General features: G+C 35.9%; 1 protein-coding gene across 1 annotated transcript in view; it reads right to left on the bottom strand.

Moving 5' to 3' along the window:
- Window positions 1-5,890: 5,890 nt before the first annotated feature.
- LOC126248203 (uncharacterized) overlaps window positions 5,891-13,438 on the bottom strand; it is a 988,540-nt gene continuing 980,992 nt past the window's right edge. The window contains exon 23 of the mRNA XM_049949008.1: window positions 5,891-6,502. Coding sequence (XP_049804965.1) covers window positions 6,490-6,502 — 13 coding nt within the window. The 3' untranslated portion in view covers window positions 5,891-6,489. The remainder of the gene's footprint in view (window positions 6,503-13,438) is intronic.

The raw sequence follows: 13,438 nt of genomic DNA, 5'->3' as shown, positions 1-13,438 counted from the left end.
CCAAATGTTCTCACTATGAAAAACGTATATTTTTCATGTGTCCAGATACTTGCGCACACACACACACACACACACACACACACACACACACACACACACACACACAGGCTACATCCTGAAGTTTTACTTTGGAAGGTTACTCTCCAGTCACTACCTACATAGAGCTGTGAATATGATGGATACAGAGATAATGACTATGAAATGGAAATTCAACTAACATAATTTCATGGAGAGAAGGCTATGAGACATAAATGGCCCCTTGGTTTATGAAATATCTCTGGAGAAATGGTATAACCCATGTGATTGGAAAAAAAGGAGGCTTTTCCAACATGAGAACAGAACTGTGTATCTGAGTCACAGACATCAACTTATTGTACAATAATGGTATTATGTATTTTTGGAGGTCGAACAGTTCCCCAGTAAGAAATGATACAGTAGTGTCTTCACAGAAAATAACTGTAGTCCAGTACACATTATCTGATCACAAGGTCCAAACACCTGTACATAGCAGAGTAAAACTTAGGTACATTCGTGACTCCTGATAAGGCTTCTAGAGCATTTTGATAGCTGAGACAGCTTTTGATTTAAACTGTTGTGAAACACAGGAAGACATGTTGATAATCCAAGTGCAAATATGAACTTCAGCATTGGAAAATGTATTTTAGACAAAGCAGTAAGTATTTACTATTTATTTGTGTGGTTCATAAGCTAACCAAAGTTTTCTAATTGAAATGATTTTGAAACCTACTTGTACTGTGTGTGTAACCATTTAGTGTGGGTAACTATGATAAGTGCATATGAATGTAGTATCAAGTTTATGATGATATATCTAAAAACAGAGATGATGTGACTTACCGAACGAAAGTGCTGGCAGGTCGATAGACACACAAACAAACACAAACATACACACAAAATTCAAGCTTTCGCAACAAACAGTTGCTTCATCAGGAAAGAGGGAAGGAGAGGGAAAGACGAAAGGATGTGGGTTTTAAGGGAGAGGGTAAGGAGTCATTCCAATCCCGGGAGCGGAAAGACTTACTTCAGGTGGAAAAAAAGGACAGATATACACTCACGCGCGCACACACATCCATCCGCACATACACAGACACAAGCAGACATTTGTAAAGTGTCTTCACAGAAGCCTTTACAGCCTTTACAAATGTCTGCTTGCGTCTGAGTGTGTGCGGATGGATGTGTGTGTGCGTGCGAGTGTATATCTGTCCTTTTTTGCCCCCTAAGGTAAGTCTTTCCGCTCCCGGGATTGGAATGACTCCTTACCCTCTCCCTTAAAACCCACATCCTTTCGTCTTTCCCTCTCCTTCCCTCTTTCCTGATGAAGCAACCATTTGTTGTGAAAGCTTGAATTTTGTGTGTATGTTTGTGTTTGTTTGTGTGTCTATCGACCTGCCAGCACTTTCGTTCGGTAAGTCACATCATCTCTGTTTTTAGATATATTTTTCCCACGTGGAATGTTTCCCTCTATTATATTCAAGTTTATGATGATGTTGATGAGAGTTACATAAACAGATAATGGGGGAGAGAGGAAGAGAGAACATCCAGAAATATTATGCTACCACCTCTCCTCACATTGCTACACAAAGACTGTCAGCATTTGAAATGCTTATCTTAGAGTTGAGCACCACCATACCAGCATAGATTAACGCCCTTGATCATGGAAGCAGTTGGTGAAAGATACCTGATATTGTAAAATTTAATCTATCATGGCTGAAAATTTGGCACTTATTGATATACACAGAAATTCGAGATGAATATAGTGGTTACAGATTGCTCTAACTGTTTAATGCATAGTAATACATCAATAAGAATTTCAGAGAATGTAAATGAAAATTCAGTTTTTTAAATATATACTTAAGAGGTGTTCTATATGACTCCTCATAGGTACACATACATCGTCTAAATGATAATCCATTTTATGCAATACATTCTAAAGCACATGGAGTCACCAGTGTGAGTGCATTGGAAATGCACATTTTCAGTTCTGGAATTATTTTTGGCAAATGAGGCACATACACGTGGTCTTTCACATAACCCCATAAAAAGAAATCTGTGGTTGTCAGGTCGAGAGATCTAGGTTGCCAAGGGCAGAACACCATGCCATCAGATCCACTATGACTGATGGAATGGTTTAGAAGATGTTGATTTAAAAATTTGGGAACTTCCATACTTCAATGTGGCAGTGCTCCATCTTGCTGAAAGGTGGAATTTGTATCAAGCTGTAACATCAGCCATGACTCAATCATCCCCAGGTTAACATTTGTTGAAAAATGTAGACCAGTGAAGATAAATGGACCATGCAATTTTTCTAATGACACTGCACAAAAGATATTCAGTGAATCACACTGATGTTCAGATTCACATGATGGCTTTTCTGTACCCTGTATTTGGTGGTGTGTGGGTTAATCTAGCCACTTATGTAGAAGTTTGTGTCATCACTAAAAATGAGATATGCAGGAATGTTTTTTTGCCCATGGCTTCCAGCGTTTAAATAGCATAATTTGTATATTTGATGTAGTTTCAGATCCCATCCAATTTGAATTATGTATGGTATCCTTTCCATCTTCATTTTGAGAACATGTCAAACTATTGTTTATGACATTTGTGGCCCCCTACTGGCATATTACATGAATCTCTGTATGGACTACATTCAAATGAAAGGCAAACTCTTTAAACATTTTGTGCTGATACACATGGCTGGCTGGTACTTCTTCCTGTGCAGAAAGATCCTATTTCTTCAAACTGCCAATGCCATCTGCAAATATTGTTTGCATTTGGAGATGATTGACTTTTATCACTGATAAAATATTATCTGCATTGTAATGACAGAACAACAATTGTTGGAGTCTAATATGCAGAAAGCTTTCTGTACAGGAACTGCAATTGTCACTAATGACATGGAACTTTTCACTACTGCATTAGCATGTATGTGCTGGTTTCTATTCAGTGTGCTCGACCAAAAATCAAAATTTTGAAGTTTTTTTAATATTCTCTACAGTTCTTATTGATGTATTGCTACACATTAAATAGTTATAGTTGTTTGTAGTTGCTACATTCATTTTGAACTGCCCTGTATTCTGGGTATTATACTGTGGTCAAATGAATTTTTTGGAGATACTCAATGTTTTGTGTCCATATGCAGAGGTTATCTCAAAGGGGCAATTTAACTTCTTTAAAGGCTTGATTCACACTTTGGTCCACTTGGCTAGAGATGAAATACTGGGTTAATCCAAGAAATTTATTCAACCATAGCATAATAGCCTGTCATATTTTAACTAATGTGACCTAATGTTATTTGATTTAACGTTCAAGATCAAACAAGGACATTGGTCACAGTTGTCAAGTATCAAGGAGGATCAAAATGAAGCAATGTAATGCAAAATGAACATGTAAATCTGGTTGAGGAGAAGATGTTTTATTGACTGATATTCACTGGAAATATCATAATAAAGTGTAATTAAGCCGTAGTATTTTTAGAACTCTTCCCTAACCAATTCTTGAGTATTTTATATCAGTCTGAGACTTATCAAGCTAGATTGATGGAAGATAAGGTTCATGGAGATATTTGTACTGTGCTACAGTTTGATTTAGTCAGAAAACAAGCTTCACAAACATGCTCAAGAACCTCTAGTACAATATACTGCAAAAAAGTGGTGTATCAATGAATATAATCAATTTCTGAAAATATAACTGAATTGTATTGATGGAAAAATCTGCTCATCTAGTGGCAGCAGGAGAAAACACATAAGAAAGGCATCAATATTTGCAAGATTTTGCAGCCAGTGACTCCTTCTTCTCGAAGAACAGTTGAAGGGAAAGGAAGAGGGGTGAAGGAAAAGGTCTGGTGAGTTTTAGGGAGAGTCTGGAAAAGTCACCCAGAACCCTGGGTCAGGAGAGACTTACTGGATGGTATTAGCAGGAATGACTGATTGTTGGGAACTGCACTGGATGAAATCTGAAAACCTGAGAGCTTACACATGGAAGACAGGGTAATATGCAAGCCAGAGATTACTGACTAACTATTATGCACAAGTTAATGAGAGTGGAAGGCTAAGTGCATTGTATGTGATAGAGGTGGGGAATGAGGGATAATAAGCTGGTTGGAAAATAAAAGATATGGAAAACTAAATGAGAGTGATGAAAGAAATAATTTATGAGAAGAATCACTGAGACCAAAGAAAATAATGAAATGAAGGCCATGTGGGAGACTTGAACCAAGGACATGTTGTAATGCCAATTCCCACTTGTGGAGTTCTCTGAGAAACTGGTGTCTGAGGGAAGAATCTAGGCCTTAATTTATTTTAATTTTTTTGGTCTCAGCCTTCCTGCTCAGTAACTACTCCTTTCTTCACCCCTTTTAGTTTTCTGTATCTTTTATTTTCTGACCCATCTATTTTCCCCTACTCGCCATTTCCACTACATACAATAAAGTTAGCTTTCTGTTCTTATTAATTTGTGCACAATGTTTTGTCAGTAATCTCTGTCTTGCATATTAGCCTATATTTAATGTACTCTCAGGTTTTCAATCTTGTGTGGTGCAGTCCCTAATGATCAGTCTATCCTTCTTATCCTGTCCAGTAAGTCTCCCCTGACACAAGGTTCTGAGTGACTTTTCCTAACTCTTCCCATTTCTTAAAACTCACCAGACCTTTGCCTTAACCCTTCTTCCTTCTCCCTCAAACCTTCTGCCAGGAGAAGGAGCCACTACTTCCAAAGTTTTCAGATTTCAATACTCTTACATGTATTTTTCCCTGCCACCTCTTGGTGAGTAGATTTTTTTATCCATCCAAAAAAAGTGGTGTGCATCACCAAAGAAGTGGTGTGGATCATCAAAAGAATTGCATTTTGTTTGATGACTTTGATGGTAAAAGTACAGAAACTCAGACTTGTTGAAAGTATACTGAACATCGTATTCCTATACATGATTCATGATGGTACTGGTACCCTCTTAAGGGCACAAATTTGATAGTTTGTTGGGTGTGTGTGTGTGTGGGGGGGGGGGGGGGGGTTATGGAGTATTTTTAACATTTTGGAAGACAAATAGCACCTTGTAAGAAGCCACAAAAAGTTCCAGTTTATACCCAGTTAAGGACCATGTAATAGTGACTTTTAAATCATTTTCTTGAAAGAAAAACACCTGAGTGCACTATATTTTTTTCTTTTCCCTGAAAGCTGGAGAACTGGAGAAGGCCACCCCCCCCCCCCCACTCATCTCACCTGCCACACCCCCAGATATGGGCACCCTTGTACCCTCTGCCACAGACACACTGAATAGTGGATTCTGATGTGCAGGTGTATTTAAAGAAAGCAAGATACCATTAGAGCTTGGAAAATTATAAGAAAGTTACTGAATAAGTTATGAGGTGCATAATGAAGTGGAAGTATGGTAAATATGCTGTATGTATAAGATATAGTGTGCAGCTATGAATAATGAGCAGTGTACTCACTGCTGCAGAGTGAAATATTCATACAGGATTTTGGAATTTAGTGTAAGGCTTCAACATAGTAATTACCCTGTTTTCTTGTACATAAAGATATATCTTGATAGTGTGATCATGGTAAATTGTGAAATTTTGATATTAATTCTCTTTTTAAGAAATACTGTATGAGTCATTGTGTGTTGTCAGAGTCCAAAGTGTTAAACTGATGTCCGGAAAATTAGATGGGACTTACCTCATTTTTCTCAAATGATCTTCAAATAATGATGTTGTATTCATGAAATGCATCTCTTCAGTTAGCTGATAACCAGTGAGCCATTCATCGAATAACACAGAAATGGGTTATATGCACAACTTACTCTCAGTAGCCTTAGAGAAAAAATTTACTTGTGACACATCGGATACACAGTTAAAAATAATTAGAAAATGTATGTAGCAGAACAAATAGTTTCACATCTCTTTTTAGTTTTTGGCACCATAATGTATTACAAACTTAGTTCCAAACAGGTACAGTCCTTTAACATTTTCCAAAATTGTATCTCCTCCACAGAAACAAGTTTTAAGTGTAGCTTTAGTTTATGTTCATGCCAACCCATTGGAAAGTTTAACTGTATATAATAATAGAACAAGATATACAGAATTTTTATGGTAAAATGTATATGAAAACACATTTTCTTTTTAAAAATTAGAAGAAATAGAATTTGTTTGATATTGAAGATGTATGTAGATGTGGAGTGCATTTGATGTACTGTACCAAAGATTATGAGTTTTATCTTGATTTTTTAAATCAGGGGTTCTTTCTTTTTCTTTGGATTGTTTGAAACAGTTCATAATATTTTACTTAAATAATGAACACAAGTATTATATCTTAGTAAGAGCATTGCTTCATGTCTGTCCTTGGGTATCATTTCAGAAATGAGGACATAAATTGAAGGGTTGAGTGTCTTATATATGTATAAAATCTAGGACACAAGCTGAATGGAAGAAGAAGCCACAGGTCTTCTGCCTATATGGAACCATTCCCAAAATCTTCTTCTTAGTTGCTTGTCCTGTGAACAGACAATGCGTAGTGTGCAAACGATTTACCAACTTGGAATACTATGAATGTAAGGTAAATTAAAGCATTATAAATTAAAATTAATAATAAACATTAACATCCTTTTTATGCATTTGATTAACTTAGACCACATACAGTGATTTACAATCACAGATCAACAATATAACTCAGTGGTTCCCAACCTTTCTTAGACCATTACTCCTGAGTGCAATCAGACATTAGCTAGTACCCCCTCCCCTCACTCCCCCTCCCACCATCTGTTGCCATCCCCTCCCCCACATCATTATTAACCTTAGCACCTAACTAAATTATAGAATGAAAGACTTTTCTTGGAATACTTTTATTTTTAAAATGATGAAAGATGAATGATATTTAGTTTGTGTGTGTGTGTGTGTGTGTGTGTGTGTGTGTGCGTGTGTTCTAGAATGAATGACGAAGGAATTTATGGTGCATCAAAAGTGCTACCCACAACTCCTTCTCAGAAAGAGAGCTAATTATCCACAGCGAGGTTACACACTCGTTACGAAACATGCTTCCCCTGAATTACTCCTCTCCATTGCGGCACTTGCTTGACCTGCACACTGAGTCCCCATTTAAAATCAAGCAAGTTCAGATGTGTTCATTATACTTACTGTTCATAAATCATTTCATTGCTACACTCCCTACTTCTGAACTGGCAGAAACTGGATAACTTCAGGTTGTTAATGCTTTGTGTCTAACCACTCTAATAACAATCTGTGTACAACACTATAGTAGCCCTTATGTAGTTACTGCTGCATTGTGCTGTCAATTAACTCATTTATCTGTTTTGAAGCAAGTAACAGAGCAATATCTAGATTCCTGCAGTTACCATCTACAACTTGGAGTAGGCATTTTCTTGAGATATTTAGCATTTGTTACATATGTGTCTCACTTTTGTCATAAGCGATGTATGGGACAAAGCACAACATATGTGTGCTGTGGATGAACTTTGTGAGGAATCAATAACCTCCACCGCATTAATGCTACTAATTGAGAAAAAGTAATTATTGATAACTTATATAATCAGTAATAGTCTTACAAAATTGTGATAATAGTAATGATCTTTTGAAAATAATTTAGTTTCAAGATTGAAATGGAATCGAATTGTTTAGCTTTTACACAATAAAATACTGCTTAGAAAACAAATACAAAATACCAATTCATTACTAGTAGAAAGGTGTGATATGTAGAGTGCAATGCTGTTGGATATGTAAAAACATGATGTCTTGTGTCTGTCACATATCTTTTGCTTTCTAACATATCAACAAAGTATCTCATTACATCAGTTTTGATCTCAAGTGCACGAGATAGAAAAGACCTCTCTAAATTAGTGTAAGCAGTTAAGTCAAGAAGAAAATAGGAGCTTTTTAATGTTGTGATACAGAAGAATACTGATTATTAGATGGGCAGATCACAGAACGAATAGGGAAATGCTGAGCAGAAATGTGGAGAAAAGGAATATGTGGCATAACTTGACTAAAAGAGGGGATCAGTTGACAGGCACATTCTGTGACATCAAGAAATCATCAGTTTAGTTAAGATTTCAGATGGAGACCAAGAGACAAGTACAGTAACCAGATTAAAATGGATGTAGGTTGCAGTAGTAATTCAGATATGAAGAGACTTTGACATGGTAGAGTAGCATGGAGTGCTGCATCAAAGCAGTCTTCAGATTGAAGACCAAAACAATATATATGAGTGAGTGAGTGAGTGTGTGTGTGTTTTCTACTTACTTGTTTAGTAAATTATATATAAATGATAATTCATTATTATATAGTGAGTGTCTGTTGATTCACAGAAATAATACATGTTTTCAGTATTTTTGTGGACACAGACATAAACATTTACACAATTATTACATTACATTTCTTACTTAATCATGTGGCTCACAACCTGATTCAAGCTCTTGTACTTCATTCCAATGAAAAAATTGCAGAAGCAAAGAAAATCCATAGTGTGTGTTTTCCAATTCCAGCTCTTATCATTAAGAAAGTACAGAGACATCAAAAATTCTGTTTCAGGTATTATATGATAATTATGTTTAAGGTTATTTATGGAGCCTCATCATACATAGATTGGAAATGAATGCATTATGTTTTATCTAAGAGGAGAAATGTTTAATACTGATGGAAGGTTCAATAATTTTTCTGTTAATTCATTTTCCACCAAGCTGCCTGTATCTCCTGATATGCACTGTTGGATTTATGCCTCCCTGTTTAAGACATCTCACACAAAATATATTTGCTACGTTCAGAAGTAAGGCCTGGCTGTAGGCTCTGAAACTGTTTCTCTTATGTTTACAATGTTGAGATAAGAAGTGACATAACATTTTTTTTGTAGAGTCAATTCCATAAGCAGTTACTTGTAATTATTCATCAATATGATTCTGTTTCATTTGTTTCCTTTGACTAAGATGACTGATGTGAGACTAGGTATTATATTTTGATGCCCGTAGATCATGGGATATGAAATGTGCCTCATTTGCCTACACAACTGACACGACAGATGAGATAGTTATGTGAATATTCACTGTGTATTGAGAGATTCAACACTTTGAGTAAACTATCCACAAAGTTATTGATTGAGAAAATATGTAATTCTTTTATTTCATAAGGGCATAAAAGACCACTTAATTCTTCAGTTCTGAATGCACTATTTAGTGACATGTACTGCCCAAAATCAAAGATCCTCTAATAAAAATTATAAAAAAAGTAAACAGATTGATAGTATGGTTTTAAGATTCTCTCTAGTCTACTATAAGCTGCTATGATGATGGGACTGTCTAGTATCATTTGTATGATATTAGTTAAATATGAAGTACAACATTAGTATCTTTAATGAAACAAAGTTTATGTTGTGTCAACACAGAATCTTGTCTCTTCAAATATATCAAAAGTACCCCACTGAGTGATATTTTATAATTTACATTTTTTCATCATGCAATGTAGTACTGATGATTTTTGTTTTATGGGGATTATGCCAAGGTCCAAGGCATATTTGTCTGACAAACATTTTGCCTTCCAATGCTGCAGACACTACCAGAAGTTATGACAACTCAGAAAGCACTTATCCGAATTCTATAGTTTCTCTGGAAAAATCACTTATGAAATCAAATTATAATGTTAATGGAAACTCTTAGATTGAGTATGAACAGAGATGCAAAGGGGTGATCATCATTCTTCTTGAAGATGAAGTACAGAATGACAGATACACACAAAGAAACTGGTGATGAGTCTTTTGGCTTTTTAAATCCCATCCCTTTCTGCTCACATGCTTACTTTTTTGGTGTTGTATGACTGGAAGAACTGATTGTGAAAGCTGAGGAGTTTAGGATGCATAGAGCAGAAATGAAGAGACAACTCAGAGAGGAAAACAAAGGCAGTTCTTCATGTGGTAAATTGAATGTAAATGAGAACATAGAAGAAATGAAACAAGCTGAAGAAACATTGAGCAAATGAATAAGAAAGTAAGTGCAAGGAGAATTACGCTGGAGTGAGAGGCTAGTAAGAGTATGGTGCATAGTTAGAAAAGGAAAGGAAGGAAAAAATAAAGGAGGCTAGGAGAACAGTGGAAAGTGTGCAGCAGGAAGAGGAGTGTAGGAATTGTCAGATCTATATCAACATCTACATATATATTCTGCAAGCCAACATATGGGCCATGGAAGAGGGTACCTTGTATCAGAGCTTATCCATTCCCTATCCGGTTCCAGCTGCAAATGGAGTGAGAGAAAAATGACTATCTATATGCTTCCATACTTGCTCTGATTTCTCTTATCATTGTTGAAGTCAGGGAGATTGGTTAGCTACAGACTGTGTGGAGGTACCATAAGAGCAATTTTCACCTGCTGTTGTGGGGTTGATTCATATGGCATGAGTCATGAACAAGCTGTTGAAATGACCAGTGCATTTATGATCAGAAAGCTCTGAAATAGGTTATCTGACAAGGGAATGGTCCAGTTTGACATGTTAGAACCTACCCTGCAATTTTTCACACAGGCTGAATTCATGGAAAGAAATGCACTGTCAAAATTTTAGTTGCTACAGTGCACTACACATATCCTTTTTTTTTAATGTTAAAGTTACTCATTTTTTGCCACACGAAGAACTTACTTATAGCAGCAGTTTGTAAAGTGCTTTCTGCCTAGCATGCAAGTCAGCAAATAAGCAGATACAGTCATGACAAGAGGAAGTAGCACCACACAGTGCTAAGTCCCAAGGGCAGACATGACAATTTTAAGCATTTAACCACAACAGAAATGTCTGAAGGAATTAATTTTTTGAATAACTTGCAGTTCATATCAACAGCTAAACTGCTGCAGATGTAATTCTTACACAAGTGACTAGCAGAGGAAAGAAAGTCAAGGCACTTTATCATGTTAGATTACAGATTACTTCCATCAGTTGGGACTTTAATTTGTTGACATTAAATATTTTATAACAATTCTTGTACCACCGTTCTTATGATAATTTTCAATAATGTATATTTTGATGATAATGAAAGAGTTCCTTGCTTATTCCCTGTAGTCATCACAAAAATGTCTACTGGATGATGAAAGCAAACATTTTCCTTACACCAGGCACACCTGATAAAAGAAAAATTAATGAATTCAGGCACCTCACAATAATTACTAGCTTTATATAGACATAACTGGAATGGAGTAAGAAAGAGTTGTGGTCATTGTTATGCATACGGAGCAGCATATCAGGCATACTTGATCAAATTTGTAAACTGTGGTGGTGCAAACTGACATTGTGGAAAGGACTGAAGTTTAATAATACTACCTGAAATGACAAAGAGCTAATTGAAATTATAATGTCCAACACTTTCCTAAGAAATGTTTTAGACTATTGGAAAGTCTTTTTTATTAGGAGGATGAATCACACATAGTTCCAGATGGAATCCAAATTATATTAACAGCCTTTTTATCATTCTCCTAGAGACAGAGGTATTGTTACATCCAGGCTAAGAGTGCAGCAACAGTAGTGATTTATATTCTGGAAATGATAGGAAGACATTTTGAATGTAACATTAAAAATCATTCTCTCCCATTTTTCTAGATTTTGCTACACCAGTTACAATATTTTTGTAAGTAAATAGTCCTTTTTTAAATTTTTGGTCCTAATTTGCCTTAATGTTCTTGAAGACAGATATAAAGCTGTGGAAACAGTAATCCACTGATACTTAGGACTGGTATCATTGTTATGTACATGTCACAACATCCATCAACTGCACAAATGACTCTGTCTTTTTTTGCTCAAAATGATGAAGTGCAGTCTACGTGAAAGCTGTCTGATTAGCTTTATATGCAGCATTTTACAGTATAACAAGAAGCTTTGTCTTCACGTGAGCTATGAATTTCTCTATAGTATTACCTATTGATGACATCTCCTCTACACATTTACTTGAGGTAAACTTCGTAATTTTGTGACTTCTTTTTCCATATGATTTCCTGAATCTGTTTAACCAGGTCAAAAAAGTCTGGAAACCAGTAATGTTCATCTCACTTGCAAATCAGAGTGACCAGTTTTGTGTAACTCCCTTAGTAACTGTGCACTGACTCTCACAAGCACTTCCAAATCTTTCAAATAATTTTTCCTTCACACTTTTGAGAGTTTCATTTTGCTCATTGTTTCATACTTTGTGTAAATTTTTCATCCATTTATACAATTCGTGTTCAGTTTTTATGAAATAAAACTGGCTTTGCACACTGCTTATAACTTAAGTGTTTTCCCCCTTCTTTGTTTAACTAAAAAATTTATAGCCTTTTCTTTTTCACTGAAAGCTATTACTGTACATGTGTTCTGTGGACTTGGAAGGTACTGGTACTCTATTTTTGTTCTGGACTTTAATTAGCACAAAAATCATTATTCAAACCACAATTCACAGAAGCAATCAAGCTGTTTCTTGTTTCCTCTAATTTTACCACAATTCCTGACAAAATGTCAACATCATTTGGATGAATATCCAAGAAATTAACTAATAAATAAAATATGTGCAGGTCTTCAAGAGAAGTAGGGGATTTCTACTGCGTATCACATTCTTCGTATTTCAACTTTGCCAGGTTGAAAATGTTAACTGGATTGCACATTATTCTGGAACCTGCACAAAGCATATGTGAAGGAATCACAAAGAAAATTAATTCAGTTTTATCTCCATTGTTAACACCTGGTGATGACACAAAGACAACAGTTAATTATTATGGATATTAAATGAGTTGCAAATTTTAGTGACTAGTAACTATGAATCCTTGTATAAGAGAAAGTATTAACAGAAAATGAAGTTCACATTACATATTATAATTGTGTTTTCCCATGTTACCTGTTTACCGATATGGCATCAACCAGTGATATGTGCCCACAGTGTTACACGTGCGCTGCCTGCTGTAGCAGTGGCACAATTTGACATCATGTTTCTTTCAGTGTATTTGTTCTGTATAATACATTTTAGGGCAGTGTTAGACATGTCGAATTGGGTAGTTCCCATGTGAGTCAACTCTGGCCTGCAGTTTGTGAATGGACGTTTATGGTACGTACTAGCTGATTTCTGGCCAAGCTGACAAAGAATGCTATACTATGGTTTCATTGCATGGGAAAAAGTCATACATATGTACCATACATGGGGTTATGACTGGAAGCTTGAGGCTGGAAGTAAAGTAAGGATGGCCCATGGTGTTACACAGATAGTGTGAAAGGTTGATTACCATTTTGGAGAATGTAGTAAGGATCTTGGGAAGGATGTTCATCACTTCACAAAATACCAAAAGCACATCAAGTATCTGACATAGGATATGGCTGAACTCTTCTGCAGGGTGCTACTGCATGATAAAGACACTCTTTTGTGGTTGGTTAGAAGTAACACAAGGGGTATAAGGAACATACTACTAAGTCTGTAGATGAGGGAATTAGTG

Source organism: Schistocerca nitens, chromosome 3 (assembly GCF_023898315.1).
Source record: "Schistocerca nitens isolate TAMUIC-IGC-003100 chromosome 3, iqSchNite1.1, whole genome shotgun sequence".
NCBI lineage: Eukaryota > Metazoa > Arthropoda > Insecta > Orthoptera > Acrididae > Schistocerca > Schistocerca nitens.
Note: the sequence above shows the minus strand (reverse complement) of the source record. Positions and strands in the feature narration are given on the sequence as shown.